Raw genomic sequence first — 23,697 nt, 5'->3', positions numbered from 1 at the left:
ATATCTTAATACCTGTATAATATTCTTACCTATAATAGAAAATTTAAGCTAACATTGAAAATGTCAAATTGTAAATGAATGGACGTCTTCAGATTATTAATTTTAAATGCCTTAGAAAGGGAAGCTCTCAAAACACTTATTATTTACACAAAGCTGCTGTTATAACGTGAAATACTTCAAATTGTTTTGAGTAAATTACTTTACAGAACAACACCTGTTTAATACGACAGGAATTCAAGATGGAATCGTTTTTACCTTGTTTATAGAAACGCGGATAGAAGCGCGTAGCAGAAAGTGACTAACGATTGACGCCCAATTTTACGATTCATGAGCGTAATTTTGTTATGAAAAGCTCCTGTATTATGTCACATTATATTATTATAACATACTAGACTGCGTACAGATGATGGAATATTGCTAGAAATGTACAAACTCTGCCAAAACTACGTGGAAATGTTTCTTATTGTTAAATTTTGATTTTGCGTGAAAGAGTTACAAAAGAGCTGATGGATCCGTCGGTCCATTTATGTAGATGTTTACGTATTGTCTTATAAAAGTAGATTGTAATGACGTTTCTTCATTTTATAACAAATAATCATTCCAGCAACTTCATTCATTATTTCAGGAAACAATTTACGTCCAAAACTATTCATTAGAAACTCTTTCATTCACGAAAATGCTACAGAAGAGGAAAAATAAACACATATAGCAACAAGGTCCTTCCACACATCAATCATTAGACTACCACAAACAAACAGACATGTTTCTGTGTCTTTGAGGGGCTTCAGTTCATATCCGTTCAGTCTGGCTTCAAGTGCTCATTGCTCATTAGTGATAGTGCCGGTTTTACTAATTACAATGGTAAAATACTACCCTAAAACATATCCCAGAAAAGTGTTTCAAATACCCTGATATATTTTTTCGCGTCGCTCCAACAATCGTTTTTATTCTCGTAAACGTTACGTAAACTAAATTTATCAGTGTTCAACACCTTATAAATCAACATCATGTAGATGGACGGCCACATATAAAGACGAGCCAGTAACCCTGAAAGAAATTATTACACGCTGAAAGGAATCCGCATATCCAGGTCACTGGGTGGTTTGGAAAAACTCAGAAATATCACCAAAGGCTTCTATCCCTATTTATAAGCTTATGTCCCCTACCTGACGCTTGATTAACCATAATACGCACCCACTCATGCCCACATATTGATTGGCATTATCTCCGTCAGGCGACGGTGGAAACTGCTAGTTCATGATAATATTTGCTAACCGATGGCCGGCTACGCGTTTGCCTTTACGAAAAAAGCCTGAAAACCGAGTGGTTGGGTTTAGAGCCCCCTTTACATGTTCATTTGTGGATGTGGACTCATCTAGTGTTGTGAAATGTTCCATTCAGATATAAGCCATTACATTTGTACTGTTTCACTGTCTAATTTAGGTATGTTGTTAATTTTCCGGTCGTTTAAAAGCAGTGCTCTTAAATGGGATCCTAAATGTTGCCCTTCCTCTTTCAAAATAGTTACATTTCAGTAACATTCTCTCACGCTATTGTATTCTTTCCGAGTGTTGTTTCGAATTGTACAATAAAACGATCCGACGCTTTAGTTTCGTTTCGCCAATAAGAAGCTACAAGTGCTCCTAAAAACTGGGCACAATTGCAACAGGTGGCCCATAACCTTGTCCCGACAGAGCACTTCAAAGTAACATTGTTTAACAATCTTATTTGTTTTATCTAATACACTGAATTTTAAGACATTCCTACATTTTCTACTTTGTATAATGTAAAACTTTTAATAAGGACAATGTTAAAATCGAAACATTTTCGGAGAAAAATTCTTCGTACTTAGTCCCAATATTTCAGTCCAAAATGTTTGCCCATTTCATAAAAATCTCATAGAAACTCCATACCATATAGCAACGATCGTAATTATCTCTCAGGGGGGCAAAAAACCCAACACATAAGGTGCGGAATCGCGTGGCAATATTAAAGGTGTATATTTCCAGATGGTCATAAGTGAAAATCGTAAGATACTATGTTACTGTGCGGCTTGCCTCTTTGTGTTAGTGTTCAGTTACTACTTTTTAGACTTGAAGCGTATGTGGTATAAACTGATATTGCACATGTTTTATATATCCTGTGATTTGTTGAAACTCCTTATGAAATTGGTTGAACTGTACTGAAGAATGTTGTTTGCGTGAATTTGTATGTGGGTGAGTAGAAAAACTTCACAAAAGGTTTACTAGGGGACAAATTTTAATGTCCCACGACGTATGTCACTAGCGACGTTGGGTGAACTGGAGCGACGTTGCCTGTCTTCGCTCGACGTTAAACTCGTCGATCGTGCTACGCAAATATAAGTCGCTCAATGTCGCCAGATATGTTCAGCGAAGTCTCCCAACATCGCTTAACATGTCACCGGGACATTTGTCCCCTAGTGTATTCATGGCTTAAAGTGTAAAGTTAATAGCTGACTTATCGCCCCTGTTCTATTTGCTCGTTGAACTGGAACGGTTAGCGTTTTGAGTTTGCGTTTTTTAGTCTGCGAGAATTGGACCGGGTGCTTGGTGCCCTAATTTTGCTTTGTTGATGTTACTTTTTGTGTTAATTAAAATGATAGGTATTTTATGTTTGGGACATTAAAACAAATGATCATTGTGCCTTCAACCTTAGCGTATTTTCATGAAAATAGTCAAAAAACTTTTATTTATGAGTATTAGATAAAACATAAGATAACTAAAAAGATAGCTAAAACTCATAAGATACCTAAAATCTATGAATGTTCTGCCACATTATTTTCTTGAATAATCTGCAATACATGCTGGTGTTGATGATTTTCTCTCAACAAATCTTCAATTCCAATTTTTATATCTAACTTTAGCGGTTTTACACAAAATACAAAATTTCTAAACCAACATTAAACTGGATGAGAATTTCGTTAAGAAATCCATACTTTCCCCAAACATCCTTCATATCTTTTAATCGCCAATTTTACGTACCAAAGCTTTTAAGCCTAACAGTAAAATTAGCAGTACAAGGCTGCAGAAAAGCAGTTTAGTTGAAGAACACGCTTTAAATAAAGCAGTCAAAGCGACTTGTTATCTTCTGTAGGCTAATGAGTTCGCAACAAAGGATTGCTTTAATAAGACAGGGCTTTGGGCTTAGTTTTAAGATGCTGTAAGGTCCTTTGACTGGTTTACACCATGTACTATTTGCTAAAGATCTTTGATTTTAAGTTGTATATTCTTTCTAGATTTATCTATTGAAAATATAGCGATTTTTGTAGTTAGTCTTACTTGCTTTTTATATATTAGACAAGAAAAAACGGGTTCCAGGCGATTTTTTATTACCCTGTTTGAGTTTTGGACGAGGGCTTCTCCTCTTTTTTTCTGAAATTACCCTTTTGGTTACAAGTTCTAACCACTTATTCTGACAGCGTTCTGGTTAACCGTCATGTCCGTTTGTGGTCAATACATACATTACATACATATATTATGTTTTCTGGTAATTTTTTTCTACTTCTTCGTACTGTTAAATTCCTAACAAGATTCATACATAGTAACTTGAGTAATATAAGACAAAATTCTCGCTATGAAAAATTTAATTTGCAGAAGTGCTTAAAATACCACAATGGGTTTTCCTTATTATCTCAGAGGCTTACAAACCGCACTGAGTTAAATCTAAACGGCTCAATTAATTTTCATGTAGCTTTTGTGCTGTGATTTATGTTCAGTTTTCAGTTATGAAATGTTAACAAGGAAATCTGTGGAGAAATCTTGTTTTTGGAATAGCTGTAGTACAGGCTGTGTATTGCGTAATATGAATAAAGACGGTTCGCTTATCCCATTTAGTCTGGTAAATTAATTGTTTAGACATCTGTGTTAATATGTGTGATGTTGTTGAATTTCTTTTTGTACATAATACTTTACATAAGGGTTGGAAAAATGATCTCAACACGGCTAATTTATGATGCTTTGCGCCTTTTTTTTTGACGTTTCTGAACATTTAATCAGCAGAAAAAAGTTGTGGAGTCTATGATTTCGTAACACGTAACATTTATATTGTCATATAAGCTAAAAATATTCGCTTCAAATCATTATAAACATTTTTCAACAAATAAAACTCTTATTAATGTAATCCGAATGCAAAACATACTTACCCTTTTAAAAACGAGATAAGTCTATCTCCAAATTCTATTATGCTAGTGTAGTTTTGCAATTATAATGACCATTTTAATGGTTTACGGGATCCTGTAAACAAACCCGAGATATTTGGTTACTTTTTTACTCGCCATTATTTATGTCACAGAACGATGACGTCATATTTCAGTAGCAATATTGCACCGTTCCCCGGCCGTCTGAAAATACAGTTTGTTTCCTCCGGGAATTGCATTTTGCTGAGATGAAAAGGCTGTATTTTTAAGTCGCCGGTTTAATTTTGTTTGGCTGCTAGTGTTTGTGGTTAAATAAAGTGTTTGTCCGCGTATTGTATTTATTATTATGTAAACTTAAAGTTCTTTGAATTCGGTCGTAGCCATGAAAGTCCGTTCTATGAAGTTTAAAAATGTAATAAAGTCTGGTCAAGTAGTCTTATTACTGGAGCCAACTTTAATGGAATATCTATACTAATATTATAAAGCTGAAGAGTTTGTTTGTTTGATTGTTTGTTTGTTTGAACGCGCTAAACTCAGGAACTACTGGTCCGATTGGAAAAATTCTTTCAGTGTTAGATAGTCCATTTATCGTGGAAGGTTATAGGCTATATATCATCACGCTACTATCAATAGGAGCTGAGTACCAGTGAAAAATGTTACAAAAACGGGGAAAATTTTTAACGCTTATGTAACGCAAGCGAAGTTGCGCGGGTCAGCTAGTTTACGTATGCGTATCCCATTTATTGCCATATTAATAAAAATGAAACGATTATTTGTAGTTTACCATAAAAATAGGATTAAAACTACGCTCCCGAACAAATTTTACGGGTAACAGTCCACTGAAAGTTCCGCTTTCCATTCAACTTGCATTCCTGCTTCTAATACTACTTTAATGTCTTCATTTCTAAACGTTTTACCCATTAACAAGTGCAGTTTTATGTGTTTTCACACATTTGTTTTATGTGCCTGTGGGTGGGCTGAGTTGCCGTGAGCATTTGGAGCTATTAAAATAATTGCTAAAAGCTCTTAGTCTAGGTTATACATCAACAAAACCTATGCCAATGGAACTAAGCTGACTGCAAGCTTTGGCTTAGTGGTATAGTGGTATTGTAGTCACCTCGCCTCAAAAACCGCTTCGCCGGAACGGTGGGTTCGAATCCCCGGTATAATATTTGTGATAAGCATGAGTACCTATTTGTTCTGAGTTTAAATTATATGTGTAAGTACGATTATCCGTTGATTCCTACAGTACAATCTATGCTTGAGTAAGAAAATATTTATTTCTAAACAGCCGTATTTTCTACTGAATTCAGCAGATACGTTGTAAATCATGCGACGAAAGTCCGTCCTAAAAATTATCCTACTCTAACTTTGTTAACGGTCACATTTTGCAAATTTTATCGGAGCATTGAACATTATCTGAAGCTATTACGATTTAATATAATAATAGTCGTTATCTGGCACCGGTTCCCTTGACATTTTGGCTGATATCGATCCAGCGGATACAGTGTATATTGGTATAATTAGATAACTTATGCATACTACTGCATACCATAGTTTAACACCTATTAATAATTAAATTAATAAATGTAAATATTTCAAAAATATGTTTATAGAATTTTCTATGGCCTCTGCCTACCCTTTGGGAAAAGGCGTGATTTTTATTTATATATGTTTGTAGAACTTGCATAAGATCATTTGATTCTAAACTATGCACAGCTACTATTGTAATGAGACAGTTAATAAACATATTTAAAAACTTCTTATGTGAATGAATTTACATGCAAACTAAGAACGGATTCTTTCAGATTGATTTAGTTGATATTTTGATAGCTAATAACAAACGGTGTTAAAGCTTTCCGTATCGACCACGTTTCAATCCTAAAGTATTATAGTTTATTTAACGATTCAGGGAAAGCTCTGTCTAATAGAGCGTTAAACAATTTCGATACTTTTGTATTGCCTTAACATTTGAAAGTAAAGAAATTTCAAGTTTTTCCCAACTTTGGATTAAGTGTCGGTCAGATTACAGAGTGAATTTGGTAATTTTTCATACGTTTGCTCTCACAAACGCTTATCTATCAAATACGTTATCGGACACTTGTATGTAAGTCAAAAAGTTATCCTTTGTAAAACTATCGATGGCAAAAATAATATGACGGAAAGTTTGTGTTATTTATCCATTATTTTGATACTCATAACCTAGTTGATCTCAATGTACCATTGTGAAGCAAACCCTTGTATAGCTTTACCGCTTCCTATCTCTACATATTGTGGGTAGTCTGAAACCTCTGTACCTCACAGAGAATGTCAGTATTCAAAACCACACGAACCATCAAACGAGATTAGGACGGAATAATTCCAGTTATGTGACTGTAGGCAATGTATTGTAGTGCCTGTGTGGGAAGATTGCCGGATAAGTGCTGTGAATTTACAGAATACTGCACGAACATTAGCACGAAACTGAAAACTGTTTTGTATGCTGCATAAGTATTCTTATTCGATGTGGAACATTGAATGTAATGGAGAGGTTTATTCGTTTAGATCAAATATTGTCATGTATTAACATTCGTTACAGACCATGAATTTGCCGCAAAATTTTAAAGAAAGAAGAAAGTAGTTAATCAGTCAGAATCTTATAAAATGAATCTGTTCTTATTTATGTTCTGCTTATTTCTTAGTAAAGTTTTCCTTGTTTAGCACACAGATTTTTAATATGATTTAGTATGGTATTGTAGTCGTCTCTTTTGTAGACAAAAGTGATTGAAGATCGTTTATAATTGACAAAATTAAAGGAATAGGCATGAAATATAAGTCAGGTAAGAAGGAGGTCAGCTTTACCAAGTTATTTAAAACTCCAGCCGAGTGAATCTTAATAGATCTTTGCGTTCCTTTGAGAAGAGCCGCGGGATGAATAATATATTGAGAATGATCAATTTCTTTAGAAGCAGCTTTAAGAGTTTGTCTAAGAGCATCAAGAGATAATGTATGCGATTTTGTGGAGAAAGGAAAGCATCGGAAAACCTCACTGAGAGTTCTTTAAACAATTCTTAAATGCTAAGCCTCTTGGTCGGATTGTAAGGGTATCTCTTTTCTAATAATCTCAATATTAGAAAATACCAGTACTTAGTGCTTATAATTTTAATATTAAATAGATATATGAAGTTTTAATTATTTATGTACTTACTCATCATTATATCTGTTGATTTCTCTAAATAAATAATACATACCTAATTATGGTATTATCATGCACAAATTCACCAACAAGATTTCTACGTACCTAACGATATACCTAACGATACAAATTTTATATGGACGTGAACGGTTTCAGGACACCTAACTGTCTTGAATAAGTATCCATTTTACTCCAGTCTAGCTTCACAATTCCCTCAAAGACCTGTTATCACCGGCCACCAGTACTACAGGTTAAAATCAAGTATGCCATTATCATAAGTGTTACTGTGCTCCGAAATCGGCAATATCGGTCCAACGATATCGGCTTTTACGAGCACATTACCGAAACGACATCGGATCCGATATATTGTCATAATATATTTTATTTTAACTACTTTTTGGTTAGGGTTCTTTATTATTTATAGCGGTTTTTGATGTAGGTGTTAACTTGTAATAAGAAAATGTCTTTAAAATTATTTTCTCAACTTATGGTTCATTTCTTGAGGGCATGCAAAGTCCCAAACTGGATAGCGTGGTGGACTCAAGGTCTAAAACCTCGCTAGGAGACCCTTGCCTAACAGGGGGACAGTAATGATTAAAAAAGGTTGCTGAATTGTTTGATAAGGTATGCGATATCCCAGTGTTCGTATATAAGACAGTTGAATTACATATTAAAGCATCTCGTTTTAAAAATATTGGTTTGCAAAATACGTTCAACTCTCGTCAAACTTAAGTAAAACTGCTTACTGAACATTAAACTCGGACTAACCGATCGGCGAAGTTTTGTAATAACACAAGCCTTACCGCACTATATGTTCCTAGTTTGATCGTAAAATTAACCGACAAACGGTCTCCGTCGCTGCCAAATGGACTGTAAACCTGCAACATTATTTTGAAAACTAATTACCCAATATTTCACTCCGTCTACATAACAAAAACGGCATTTAGGGAGGCCATTTTGTAAAATAAACACACGATTATGGACATAGGCGTTTGTAAATATTTACGAAACTAACGAATATAGCTAATTGGCTTTTGGCAGCGCATAACGTGAGTTTTGCTTCGCCGCGAGAATTGCCGAGACGTGAACTTCATAATAATTTGGAAACTTAACCATGAAACTTTAGTTAATTTGTTAAGAAGTTGGCACGAAACTACGTATTTATACACAATTAACCGTTATTAATGTTAGAAGGTGTAAATAATTTACAATAGTTATTAATTTTGATTAATTTAACATATGATCAGCTAGGGGACACAGGGCCTAACGACCTCTATCACTCCGCGATTGAAGCCGTGTTCAGCAGTGAATCAGCTAACTGTTTAATGAAATTTGCCATTTTTTTATTCGTTAAAACGTACTTAATTTACATACTTTATGAATAAACGTACTTTTGCTATGCTGTGCTTTCAAAGGTCACGATTGCAACGGTAAAGAAAAACTTTTGACAGTTTGACATCTATTGCTAACTTTATGGCAAGTCCCAAGTTCGAAGGTTCTAGAGAAAGGCAATCAAACACAAAAGCCTTTATTATACCTACTATAACATTAGTTTTACGTCGACTAGACACTGTAATTACATGATTGTTAATCAAATTAATAACCACCCGTAATATTTTCGTCATAAATTACTTTTTCAGGGATATTTTTTTCAGACAATTTGTTTTACGACACTTTCACATGTTTCGCTGAAAGTTATTCAATGAAAAAGCTTTGTTTTTTATAGGCGTCCATTAATAATTGTCGAGAAGAGAATAAAGTGTAACGCTTCGCTTACAAATTGTTTGATCGTTGATTAATTACATTGGGACGAAGATACTTTCGCAAGAGAATCCTCGCTTTTATGCTGCAGTGTGTATTATATGTAATGAGTCGAATATTTCATTTACATTATTGTAGCCATTATGTTGGTATGGGTCTACTGATTACTATTTTGTTTTGATTAATCTGCTCCTATGTATGCTCCAATTATTTGATTGCTTCTCGAGTTAGAATTATTATTAGTATTACCAGGTATTCAAATATTATCACTTTTATGTCTGTGTCCGTTAATTCGCGTGGATATGAGACAATTAAGTAGCCAATGCTTTAACCCAGGTTTCAAACTAACTTTATGCCAGATTTAATCAAAATCCGACACAGCGGTTTAGCCAAAAAAGCGTAGCAGACGAACACATTAATAATTTAAATATGGATGTCATTTTCCTTTGTAATTTTATATTATATCGGGAATACAAAAATAAGTGCGATATACTTGATTGCTAATTTACAAGCTCTTTACGTATTAAAATCTTCATATTTCTTAAACAATTTAGCATTCTAGCCCACTAAGACATCACATCGCCTACACAATATCACTCATAAATTGCTTTATTACTTCATTCATGTAAAAATGCGTATGCGCAGATTTTCATTTGTTTCGTCTAAGAATAGATTCTGTAATCATAGGGAACATGCAATACGTAGACTGTATAAAATATAGTTTTTTGACTGTTCAAGGCCAATCAAGAAAAATTAAAGACTGAAAATGTTCTGAAAATCTATTTAATATTGTGTGCTTTTATGAATTTTCTTTCACTAGTCATTTGTTGACCACTTTTTGATATAATTATTATTTACGTGTTTTTAAACTAGGTATGTTTATTACAAAAATATAGGTCAAGCGAAGATACATTGATTTTTTTTATAGTATTTCATTCTGGGATTTACATTGTAACTTCTAAGAACTGTGTTGAAAAGGAAAGGCTATTTTATTAAACCATTTTATTAAATCTACTTAGTTTTTGTAACACAAGAAACTTATTTCAGCAGAAGCTCTAAGAAAAATGAATGTCTTAAATTCTTAGAATAGTCAAGTCTCTAAGTTACGTCATAATCTCGCGGTTTATACGATTGTAGACGATACAAATATTACTTTTAAACTTTACCAACGCAGGCTGACTGGCTGCACCGAAACGTTCAACAATCCAATGATTTTAAATCAAGCATACTCGCGTTAGTTTTCGAATATTAATTACAGTATTAATTCAGACAAAATTGTTCATCTAGCATTTAAGCTGTTTTGCTAAAAGGGCCGCAAATATCATAATAAAGTTTTTGGCGCTTTTGTCCCGTTTTGCGACGGTTTCCACATATCTTAATAAATATTTTGGCCTTCGTTTAAACAAGCTAGACATATGATATAACAGACAATGTCTGTATCAATGCTGCAGTTATGTGCGTGAGTGGCTCGCCGGCCAGTTGAACGCAATTATCTCATCTGACAGACTTCCCGCTACTTCTGAAGATCACGGTCCATGTGCCTTGTATAATCCTTGAATGTATAGTTCTTGTTGTACTTTTAAATTGACATTTAATATAATAACTAATAGGGCTAAAGAAAAGCATTTTCAATCGATCTTAGGGTCTTTTGAAATGTGGTGGTATCAATTTTCTATATCTACTGCAAAACTTCGAATAAAGTTTTCAGACATTGGGAAAACCAGCATTAATGGTTTCCACATACTTATATTTTATTATTTCCCGTTTAATCGCTTTAAAATATAAAATTTCGTTAGATCATCGATTCCTACTTTGGGTATTCTGGAGTTCAATAGCTTGAAATCATCACGATTCATGTCGTTTTTATAAAATTTTGGCAAGTCTCCAGTGATGAGCGAGTGCACGTCATACATGTAAACAAACAAACTCACGCTTTCTCTTAATATCAGTTCTATTATACATACATACATCGATCATAACTTTTAAACTCTCGCGTTGCATGTTTAATGTATACCTAATAGAATACGGGAATTAACGCGAACACGCATTTTACATTAAAATGCCTAACGTTTCGGCGCAATGTCATCGCTGCTCCAGTCAGCCTGCGACCACCGCGAGTGCAACCTGCGCCGAAAAGTTAGGCATTTTAAGGTAAAATGCGTGTTCGCGTTAATTCCCGTATTCTATTATACATTATACCTACATACATCGAGTTTGTAAACGATTCTGGAAATGATGTTGACGTTTACCACTGATTCCAATTCCCAACTGAATGGAAATGCGACTGAACCATTAATATTTATTTATAGATGGCAATACTTATCTTAACTGTTTACAGCAATTTCAAAATCTTTTTTATGAGAATCTAGCGACCGCCCGCCCGTGACTTCATTCGCCTGAACTTAATTAAACTATTAAAAAATATATTTCTGCTCCACTCCTGGTGCTGTATAGCATATATTTAAATTCTTCATTTTTCTTTTAAACACAAAAATATGTTTTTTGTTTCGAACTGGTAATTTCTGAGGTAAGAGCGTTCTAACAAAAAAAACTCATCAGCTTTATATTATAAAGTGTTAATATACTATTATTGTATTTGATGACAGTTGAAAATAGGTGCTACGTCAAACACTGCCATAAATAGCGAAAACCTTGAGTTTATTTTTGTAAATTAAGCCATTTTCCACACATTTCCGTGTACATATTTCCAAATATTTCATGTGTTATGAGTTAGTGAGTTTGCTAATATAAATATAATAATAATAATAGTAATTGCTCAGGTGAAATAAAGACGAATTGCGTTTTATGAAATAACAAAAACAACATTTAATGCCTTTACTTCTACTTAATAATATTACATTTCCATTTAAAATAAATCAGGAGAAACTGTCTAAAATTTTATCATCGCTGTCATGTTACACTGACAGTTTAAAAGTTCCATAGATTCTATACTGCATAAACAATAACAATATAACCTTTATATCTCCCACCCTTGGAGAGAACAACATCACAATGATTGTTCGATCAAGAGCTACTCATCACTGGAGTTAACTTTGTAACATGGTAGAAGTTTGACTCTGCCTTCTTATATCCAGTATCAACTTCATAGATTGAATTTGAAATCTTCCTTAGGATTTTATATGGTCCAATCCTTAACTCATCCATTTTCTTCCTATTTAGCCGGTTCCTATTTTCTACATATACTCTATCACCTTCTTTAAACTCATATTCTTTTCTTTTTAGCTCGTATATTTTTTTATTATAGTTGTGAGATTTTATTGAATTTTCAAATGCTAGTTTTCTGTCTTGTTCAAGGTCTTCTACTGTACATCTTGATTTCAATTCCAGTGGCAAAATATCAATTTTCTCTCCTTCCAGAAGATATTTTGGGGTAAACTTTGTAACTGTATGTTCTGTTTCGTTATATTTTTCTACACATTTTTGTGCTATAGTTGTCCATGCTGTTTTCTTGTTTTCTTCATTTATTTTACACCGTATCCTATTTACTAAAGTTTGGTTTAGCCTTTCATTAAGACCATTTGAAAATGGTGCGTCTACAGCAGTGAATACCATTGTTATGTTTTTCTTCTTCAAGAAGTCTTTAAATTCTTTGGAATTTATGCCAGGATATTGGTCTGTTAATAGCATGTCTATACTATTGTTTTGTGTCACTTTTTCTATCAACTTGATGAAATCACTGGAGTTTTGATTCTTTGATGTCAAAATGTATGCATATCGTGTAAAATGATCAACCAAGAGATGTAAGTATTTTTTTGTAGACCTTGATCCTCCAAAACCTCCAATTGTGTCAATGGATACAATTTCGAAAGGGCGTGTTGCTGGTCCTAAATGGGACATCAAACCAAATTTTGGATTTCTTCTTGATTTGTTTTTTATACAAATATCACATTCTTCACAGAGTTTCTTAATATTCGTGATGATATTTTTTGCTGTATAGAAAGGAGTTATTTTATTTATCATTTGAGTTCTCCCAATGTGGCAATAAGTATTGTGGACATTTTTAATTAGTGTTTTGCTAAATGCTTCTGATAGTACAATTTTTTTCGTTCTTTTATTCTTTTTGTAATAAATGTTATTTTCCAGTATAAACTTTGTTTTTTCGCCTTGTACATTTAAATTTGTATCTTGGTCTTTTTTTATATCTTGTATGTTAATTATTAAGTTAACAACTTTCAAAAAATCTTCAGTATTGTCATTAGGTTCTAAGACTGGATTTCTACTTAAGCAGTCCGCTTCTTGATTTGACTGTCCTGGGTTATATATTATCTTAAAATTGTATTGCGATAAGTAATATGTCAAATCACCCAATTCCTCATCAGTTCTGGATTTAATATTAAGATTTTCTAATGGTTTATGATCTGTGTATACTATGAAATCTTTATTCATAAGCCAGTGTTGCCAATATTTTAGAGCTTCTTTAATTGCCAAGCATTCCAAATATATAGCCTTTTTTTTCTTTTGAGTGTGGGTCAATTTTTTTGAGAAATAAGCTACAGGTTTATTTATTCCGTTTTCATCTTCCTGTTTTAACACAGCTCCAACCCCTTGAATGCTGGCATCAGTGTATATTTTTATTGGCTGTTCTGGGTCTAATATTTTAAGAATTGGTTTTGAGCATAGTAAATCTTTTATTTTATCAAATGATTTTTGACATTCTTTGGTCCATATAAATGTAACATCTTTCCGTAACAGATTATGTAGTGGTTCCAATATAATTGCATTGTGTGGTATAAATTTATGATAAAAATTTACTTTTCCCAGGAACTGGCGAATATTTTTCTTTGTTTCTGGAATGGGGAAGTTTCTGACAGCCGTTAAATAATCTTTGAGAGGTGTAACTGAATTTTTCCCTATTATGTGTCCTAAATACTTGGCATGATTGTTTGCAAAAGTGCATTTCGAGAATTTCAGTCTAAATCCTTCTTTTAATATTGCATCAAGTAGTTTTGATATATGCGTTATGTGGTCTTCGAAACTTTTAGAAAAAACTAAGATATCATCTATGAAATTTACTGTAAAATCTGAGAGATTATATTTTCTTATTATATTTCTCAATATTCTTTGGAAAATAGCTGGTGCCGTCTTTAAACCAAATGGAAGGCATGTCCATTGAAAATGGCCTTCTTGTGTGACAAAAGCTGACTTATATCTATCTTGAATTCTCAGTGGAATGGACCAAAATGCTGAATTTATGTCAAAAGTGGAGTAATATTCACAGTTCACAGTCTTTATCATCAAGTCTTCAATCAATGGGAACGGCTGTGACTGAGGGACAACAATTTTATTCAATTCTCGGAAATCAATACACAGTCTTGATCTTTTCCCATCTTCTTTCTTGTATGCTAAGGTGACTGGAGCTGCAAAAGGGCTATATGATTCCTCGATTAATTTTTTTTCCAATAGTTTTGATATTTGATTCTCAATTTCTTTTCTATCATCAGCTGTGCATCTATATGGGCGCTTACAGCAATATTGATCTACTGTCAAGTCTATGTGAGCTTCATAACCTCGTACTGTACCTACGTCGTATTTATCCTTAGCGAAGACTGGTTTGTATTTTTCTATTAATTTATCAATTTCAGTTTGTTTAGATAAATCTAGGTGGTTCACTGAAATTTCAAATTCTTTTAAATCAATATGTTCATTGAAGTTTATTTCACATTGGTTTAAACAATTAATTTCTTGTTTCCATACCTCAGAGCTTAGGATCACATCTTGTTCATTTTTTTCACCTAGTACATCAGGAATTCTGACATTCAACATATTTGTTTCAGAGTATTTATTTTTGTTATTCTTTTCATCTTGATTTTTATTCTCTTTGTTTGAATGATTACATTGTATTATATTCAATTTTTCATCTTGCATTAATCTGAATTTTTTTATGCAATCCAAACCAATGAGAAAATCATAGTGAAAATTTCCATCATCTATCACAAAAATATTCATTTCTCTTTCAATGTCATATATTCTTATTTTTAATGTCACCATACCTTTTGTTTTCTTATCACCATTAATAGTTTTCAAGTTTGCTGTTTGTTTATTAAATGTGTTTTCTTCTTTTTCTTGTATTTTCAATAACTTTGCATTAATTAATGATACATTTGAACCTGAATCATAAATTGCGGTAACTTTTAAAGTGTCATTTAATAATAACTTTACTTTTATTAATGGTGATACTTCTAGTTTTTTTGATTCTCTTCATTAAGTTCAACTTCTAATTCAGAGTTATTCACACTTTTCACAACATATTTTTGATTTTTCACATTGAACCAGCAATTTTCCTCAGGATGAAAACGTTTTCCTTTTTTCTCATTTATACAAATTTGGCATGGTTTCTTTTCTTCATTTTTTTTTGTTTTTATTTCAGAGTGTGTGTAGTTCTTTTTCTCATATTTGTTCTTCATAGCAAGATGTTCTAATTTTCCTATCTCATTATAAAGATCTTCAGTTTGTTCTAATGTCTCTCTGTCAATTTTGTCACTCAGGTAATTAGGAAGGCCTGCAGCTATAAGGTCTATAAGAGTCCCTGTATCAATCGTCTTCCTAACCTCTAATAACAACTTCTCTTTTTTCAATGCATATTCTAGCAATGAGCCCGTTTGATATTTAAATCCAAGAGCATATCTGATTGGTGACCAACCTTTGTTTCCAAATGTTTCACAGAAGCTTTTTTCCCATGTATTCCATTCTGATTCTACTGTAAATTTAATTAGCATACAACTGTACCAGTTTACACTTGAATATTCTAAAAATTGTTTTAAAATTTCAATTTTTTTCCTGTCTTCATTAATATGGAAACGGTCACATTCTTTGTTGAAGTCCTTAATCCATTGATGAGCGTTTGCGTTTCTTCCAGTGAATTTTTCAAGCACAAAGTCTTTTGCAATTTTCCCCAAATTTTGAATTTCAGATTTTCTTTGCTTTTCTTCGAGTAATGTCTCTAGTAATTTCTCCAATGTTTTATTTGAGCTTTCAGTTAATGATTTTGAATCATTTATGTTTTCAGTAACCTCTTCGAGGTAAAAATCATGGAACTGTATATTTTTTTCCTCATCCAAATATACTGCTGATATGTCATCAGTTAAAGTTATCCATATTTTCCTTGTTTGATGTCTTCTATTCAGTGTTTTCCTTATCTTGGCATAGTTAGGTGTATTTGTTATATGATTGTGTAAGTTCGCAGGTTGTAATTCTGCCGGTATGCCATAAGTTTTGCCATCAGATGTACCTATTGAGGTTATGCAAACAATGTTTGATTTTCCATCTGCTGATGTTTTTACACAAAAATCAAATCTTAACTTCTCCATATTTTTATTGCGGAAAATGTTGTTTTATAATAATAATAATAGTAATTGCTCAGGTGAAATAAAGACGAATTGCGTTTTATGAAATAACAAAAACAACATTTAATGCCTTTACTTCTACTTAATAATATTACATTTCCATTTAAAATAAATCAGGAGAAACTGTCTAAAATTTTATCATCGCTGTCATGTTACACTGACAGTTTAAAAGTTCCATAGATTCTATACTGCATAAACAATAACAATATAACCTTTATATAAATAATGTGTTGGTGAAACATATCTGCTGTAACACTCTCCATGCATAAACGATAGATTGTACAAACAAACAAATCTATCAAGAAATTCACGTAGCCGAGTATTATTGGGTAATTCGGTTTATCGGAACAATTCAACAATGAATTCCTCCTTTCAATTGGATTGTGAGAAATCCTGAATTGGTTTGTTTAATTAAATTCTAGACAGTTTTGTGTTTAATAAATGGAAACCGTTTTTATGCTCATATTTAATTAAAATACTTTTTCTTTCACAATGGGACAGTGGGTCTTCTGGTTAACGTACTGTGGACACCTAAATAAAGTATTAAAACTACTTTATGTACAAAAAGTTTTTTTTTTAAACGATGGGTTTTTAAAACGGTACGCGTCGTAGTGCTCCTCTACATCGCAGAATGTTGGCAGCATTGCCACGTTGTATGAGTCTCTGGATTCTGGTCATGGTAACTGTCGACCAGGCGTTCAACAATTTCCTTTAAAGGATGCGGGCACTACAAACTACAAACTTCTATAATAAATAAACCCTACAAAACATGTAATAAAATCCCAAAAATGAAATTCTCGTAACTTTTAAACACGTAAATAGATCGATAAACCCATTTTCGCTCGTTCTTGTGAGTAAAACTCCCTAACTTTTGATATTACCCTCAAAATAAAATACTTTACGCCCCCGGTGAAACTTGGCGTTACGTGAAAATATATAAATATCTTAAAGAAGGCTTACTTGGTAGAAGTCACGTAAAGTTCTTGATAACTACTTGTTTATTAAAGTTTGTAAATAAGTTTGTTCAGAATTTTCAAGCGTTGATACATAACTCAATCGTCTATTACATATATCTTACTCATGTTATAAATGCAAAAGTTTGTAAGCATGAATAAATGTATGTTTGTAACTCTTTCTCGAAAAACCTAGTAGACGGATTTCATTGAACATACATAAAGGAACATATTATTATATATCAATTTTCTTTACCGCTAATATCCATATAATATTTATCTCTGAAGCAAGAAGTGCGTTAAAGTACAATTTGGCAGTGGAACTAAGCTATACTATGCGCTGCAATATAACATACTATAGCCGGGAAAATAGTCTACACAGACGAAATAGCGGGTAAAAGCTAGTGTTTCATAAGACGACTTTATGAGGTGTTGGGACCTCGAGATGTTTAGAGGACCAGTAAATCTTTAATATACGTGTCCTTACTTTTATGAGTTGAGTATTAAAGGAGCTTTCTGCTTCGGTGCGCCACTGATAAAGTCGGAAGGTTTCTTAACTTGCGTTTCAACAAATTCTTTGATGAAGGAAATGTCTTACTTTTGTGATCTTCAAGCTTATATTATACTACAATATTATATTGAACTACGACACTTTTCAGTTCAGTGAATAAGATAATAGCGCGTTATTTTACTATCTATACTAATATTATAAAGCTGAAGAGTTTGTTTGTTTGTTTGAACGCGCTAATCTCAGGAACTACGGGCCCGTGAAAAATTATTTCAGTGTTGAATAGTCCATTTATCGAGGAAGGCTTTAGGCTATATATCATCATCACGCTACGACCAATAGGAACAGATTACCAGTGAAAAATGTTACAAAAACGGGGAAAATTTTGACCCATTCTTCTGTGACGCAAGCGAAGTTGCGCGGGTCAGCTAGTTTCATATATTTAGCTAACACTAAATCGTTTCATACCTATGAAAGTTAACGAGAAACAAAGTAATTGTGTTTATCTTGTTCATTGAGTTCATTTAACATTAACAAGAGTATAATAGTCTACAAGTCTACAGACCAACAGTTTCATGACTTAGATGTTATCTAGACTTAGCGAAGTTAGGTCCGTCTTTGTAAGTAATTACTAGAAGCCACTGAGCCCTGGCAAATAGACGACAAAGTTTATGTCGCCGCTTTCAGATTTACTAGATAGTGTTAGCAATATTCTCAAGTAAAAGAAATATAGACATGTTTAGTAAGTTTGCTGTTTCCTTTTACTTATTTTGAATACTTCTCGACTCTTAAAGGTAATATGGTTAGGGGTAGTTACTGTATCTCGTAAAACTCTTTTAGAATACAAATGAGAAAAGCTCGCGATTATGTATTATCCACACTAATATTATAAATGCGAAAGTAAATCTGTCTGTCTGTCTGTCTGTCTGCTACTCAATCACGCCTAAACTGAACCAATTTGCATGAAATTTGGTATGGAGATATTTTGATACCCGAGAAAGGACATAGGCTACTTTTTACCCCGGGAAAATTCAAGTGGCGATCGAAGTCGCGAATAATCAATATTATAATGACATTGAATTAACAAAATTCCGTTGTCATGGCAACTGTTTTAATGGCGGATATGCCTTAGCGCGACTTCGTTATATTAAGAGATATAAATAATTTTGAGAATATTTTTCGTGAAAAAAAAAAAGCATATTTTATATCATCACGCTACGACCAATAGGAGCAGAGTAAAATTAAAAGTGTTACAAAAACGTGGAAAATTCTGACCCATTCTCTCTTATGTGACGCAAGCGAAGTTGCGCGGGTCAGCTAGTATAACATATAAAATTCTCGCGTCACAGTTTTTTCAGTTAGCCGTTTCGGAGGAGTATGGCAAAGGCGATACTCCTCCGAAACGGCTTGACCGATTCTAATGAAATTTTGTGAGCATATTGCGTAGGTCTGAGAATCAGCCAACATACATATATTTTTCATACCCCTAAGTGACATTTTTTTATTCATATGGCAAAACGACGTTTGCTGGGTCAGTTAGTAATTCTGTATAGAATAATATTTACAATCCGCGACGGTGACTGAACCAGTGTATTCAATTATTCCATTGTGTAATTTTCACCCAATTCTAAATGTGTCTAAAGACCGAAATCAAATCATTCGCGGTGTTTTACCTTAACCTTCGTAAGAAACCTTTACCGTTGATCTAACGTGTCAATCACTGAACAGTCTTCCATCAATCAGCTATTCACCATTGAACGCTAAAATCAAATGCCACTGTGTGGTACACGTTAATTGACATGTAAATCATGTTGAACGTATTTCATCTCAAAGACCTTTGCCTTGATACTATACATCACTGCATAGTATAATACAAATTCGCTTTCCGCTCTCTGTTCCTATGTATGCTTATATCTTTTAAACTACGCAATGGATTTTGATGCCTTTTTTTAAATAGATGAGTGGTTCAAGTGAAGGGTTGTGTGCAAAAGTTATAAAGCTTTTCATAAACCGAGTGAAGCCGGGGCGGGACGCTTGTTTAGTACATTTAAAACGTGGCTAAAGTAGCTTTGATTCGTACATAAAACATACATGTTATTCACAGTTAATACCTACTTGGTGATTTGTTTGTTTGCAAAATTCCCCTATTGTTAGTCTATCTTCGTATTTCTTGGGCAAATGTGTCCCTTATAGCTGGATAAAGGTCCCCCTTATTGTTGGTAAAGGGTCTCTCTCATTGTAAGGTAAGGCTCTCCTATTGTAGGCAAAAGCTCTTTACTATTGTTGGGCAAAAATCCTACACAGTCATCTATCTATCACGAAAATCCTTTTGTAACTTCAAAATAAAATATGAACCTAATTGTGTTTACACAAAAGATTCGTCTTTGTGAATCAACAATTTAGACACTAACTTGACTACAAAAGAAAACATGTTCATATCTTTGTCATAAACCGAACAAAATTATATTTCATCTTACTTTAATACTTAAAAAGCTTTGTGAAAAAATAAACTGTACCGCGATTCCCTTCCACGATCGATTACCGACAACCGCTAGCTATTGCATTATTTTGTTGAAAATCTGATCACCTCTAGCGGGTGTCTTAGGAACTATTTTTGAAGTACATTTTAAATATCACACTCGGTAGTAAACCGTCGTTTACCGAGTGTACAGAATTTCGCTAGTGTACCACCTGATTTGTCCTACTAACCCCCGCTTTCTGAGCAAATTTAACGGTAGTTTATCTATTCAATAGCGTTTTTTTTTTGTATGAGTTTTGACACAATTGAATAGATAAACTACCGCTAAATGTACCTCAGAAACCGGGGGTAAATAAAATACAAACAATTTTTCGCTTGAACGTTTTGCCTGAAGCTAACTTATGTGTACGTACAACCACATTAACTGCCCGACCTTCCAACTTTGTTCTGTCAGACCTGTTATTTGTGTTCCCCTTAGTTTACGAGATATAAACTAACAGAGGACAGTATTTTTTGTTTTTGTTTGAGGAAAAGTTGCTTGATAAAGTTTTTTGGGAAAAATGTTGAACATTGTTATGAAAATGTCTTTTGGTTTATGTGTATTTGTATGATCGAATCAATATTGAGATGCTTATGAAGCTTACAGCATAAATACAGTTTTATTTAAGATTAGGTTTATAACATGAACTATGCTTATGTAGGTACGGATTTTTTTTAGCACATAAAACGATTGAAAGCTTTATGTATTGTTTTGCGTACTATGCATTGCTTTTACATATTTTAGAAATAAGGTACCTTTATGTATCTTCAATTTCGATTGAAAACTAAACCTGTATTGATCAGCATCGTTTGGCGAAATACCATTACAAATTGTCACACTTAATTCTAGGTTGAACTACATTACATATGTAATATTTACTCTCGACTTTGATAAAACAATATAACAAAAGTAGTTAGAATTGACTATTGAACAGAATATTACGCCCTAACTCTAGTTCCATTTGTTATCGACCTTCATGATTGTTGTGAAAGTTTCACCTGATAGTGAGTTTCGGCGCCATGAATGATAAATCACACTACGCGATAGTAAACTATCAGATAACACTATCTATAGTTTTATTATCTGCGTGAAAGCTCTAATATTTAGTTAGATTGGTTATCTGTAACAAAGCCTTGCTAGTTTTGGTACAATTCAAACGTAATATGAATAGTACGTTATTGAAACTGAATTCAGTTTCAATCTGTCAATCTATACTTAAGCTGAAGAGTTTGTTTGTTTATTTGTTTGTTTGTTTGAACGCGCTTATCTCAGGAGCTACTGGTCCGATTTAAAAAAAAACTTTCAGTGTTAAATAGCCCATTTATCGGGGAAGGCTCAAAAATGGGTCAATTTTTGACCCATTCTCTCTTAAGTGACGCAAACGAAGTTGCGCGGGTCAGCTAGTAAAAAATAGAAACGAGAGGTGTAAATGAGGACTACGATGTAGACGAAGCGACGGCAGCGTCCATCCGTTCCCGCAGTTATCTTTTACGTCGCTATTTTGTTTTTTTTTTCGTTCCTTGCAGTGGCTTGCTGCCATATTCAGACACTCAAAGTTATATGCCACCATAGGTACCTTGTAAAACCTCAACATAAGGTGTTTGTGTACTGAAATATTTGTGTATATTCATGTATATTTGATAACGTGTTTCGTTTGTCCTCAGGTGTTGTTGCATGGTGGGGGTAAGGAGAAGGTGTCAAGATGGGAGACAGCTTCTTGCACCTGGGGGACATTGTCTCCCTACACGCGGAGGGCACCGTATCAGGATTCCTGAGTACCTTAGGGTGAGTATTACAACAAAACATTGTTTTTGCTCTCGCTGCCTTATTTTTTCATCACCAATGTAATAAATTAAACCCAGTCCTAAATTCATTTAATTGCCAAAGATAGATGTAGGTATCTATATTTGGCGATGAAATTTACCTCGGCGGGACTTTAATAATATATATCCTATTGCCTGTGTAAAAAAACATTTTTGATTTTCACTAGAACGATAATCACTTTTACAAGAAATAGGATAACTTCACTATTATTTATTCCTTCGACCTATCTATTGTTTTCCTGGCATCAATTCCTCTCTCTAGTTACCAATAAAAGTATATGCTCACCAAATATTGTGCCGTCTTCAATCCTTTTCTTATTAATCTGCTACGTCATAGATACGAAGGTACTCCAATTAATTAAGCCCACCAATCAATTACAGTATAAGACAAGTCTCACTCTGGGGGATAATCGTGTCACGAGCAATATTACAAACAAAAGCTCCCACACAAAATATATACGGATTTGTTACTCAAATATTTGTTAGAACGGATACCACCTGTGTTTTCCGATTGTTCAATCGAATACGTATATAAATAAAAAATGGATGAATGGATGTAAACGATTGTTAGGTATTTTTAGTTACATACGTCAAATCCAAAATACATGCTTTATTTTTAGAGACTTGTAATAAAAACTCCTAAAAAGCTCGGAGGCTGTAATGATTGCTTTTTTATTTTCTTTGTTAGACTTTAATTTAATCAGCCGTTCGCTTAAGAGTTTTATGACACAAGGATTTTTTCTGTTCCTATCAGCATTCAGAACGAAATTATAATCAGATTTGTTCCTTTGCGTATTTCACGTACAGTTAACTTGCCAATAGGACCCCTCAGAAATACAAAATCTTCTACCAAAAGATAGTTAGTAAAAGATTTTGAAAGACTTGATTCCACTGATCTTTTAGTTTTTTTTGCAAGCTGCTATCCATACTAATATTATAAATGCGAAAGTGACTCTGTCTGTCTGTCTGTCTGTTTGTTACTCAATCACAACTACTGAACCAATTTGCGTGAAATTTGGTATGGAGATATTTTGATACCCGAGAAAGGACATAGGCTACTTTTTAACCCGAGAAAATGACGCATTTCCAAGAGAAAATGGCGGACGAAGTCGCGGGTAAAAGCTAGTATGAATAAAATATTTACCTTTTGTTTATTTTTGTTCCACCACATGGTCGAAAGGGCTTCAAGCCCTAATCCGTAAATCTGGTTGTAATCGATTTAGTATTACCACGGTAACAATGTGTTCGTGTCTACGTGATTGGATGTTACCGATAAAATCTAACTGTCGGGCTTTATTTAGACAACACGTGGTTAAGAACTTAAATAAAATATGACCACGACTCTTCTTTGATATGCAGATTTAATCTTGTGTGTTCGACGCAGCCCTTTAATGACATTTTTAACATTATTATTTTCGTCTTTGTAATCAATTTTTAC

At 33.5% G+C, this 23,697-nt stretch overlaps 1 protein-coding gene across 7 annotated transcripts in view; it reads left to right on the top strand.

Annotated features, from left to right (window-relative positions):
- Positions 1-23,697, top strand: part of Itpr (Inositol 1,4,5,-trisphosphate receptor) — a 136,804-nt gene that overhangs the window by 24,843 nt on the left and 88,264 nt on the right. For all 7 annotated transcript variants that reach the window (XM_076131180.1, XM_076131179.1, XM_076131177.1 and 4 more), the window contains exon 2: positions 22,101-22,221. In XM_076131180.1, the coding sequence (XP_075987295.1) occupies positions 22,139-22,221 (83 nt within the window). In that variant the 5' untranslated portion in view covers positions 22,101-22,138. The remainder of the gene's footprint in view (positions 1-22,100; positions 22,222-23,697) is intronic.

This window comes from Anticarsia gemmatalis, chromosome 25, assembly GCF_050436995.1.
Source record: "Anticarsia gemmatalis isolate Benzon Research Colony breed Stoneville strain chromosome 25, ilAntGemm2 primary, whole genome shotgun sequence".
Lineage (NCBI taxonomy): Eukaryota > Metazoa > Arthropoda > Insecta > Lepidoptera > Erebidae > Anticarsia > Anticarsia gemmatalis.
The sequence above is the reverse complement of the archived record's forward strand: the minus strand, read 5'-3'. Positions and strand labels throughout refer to the sequence as shown.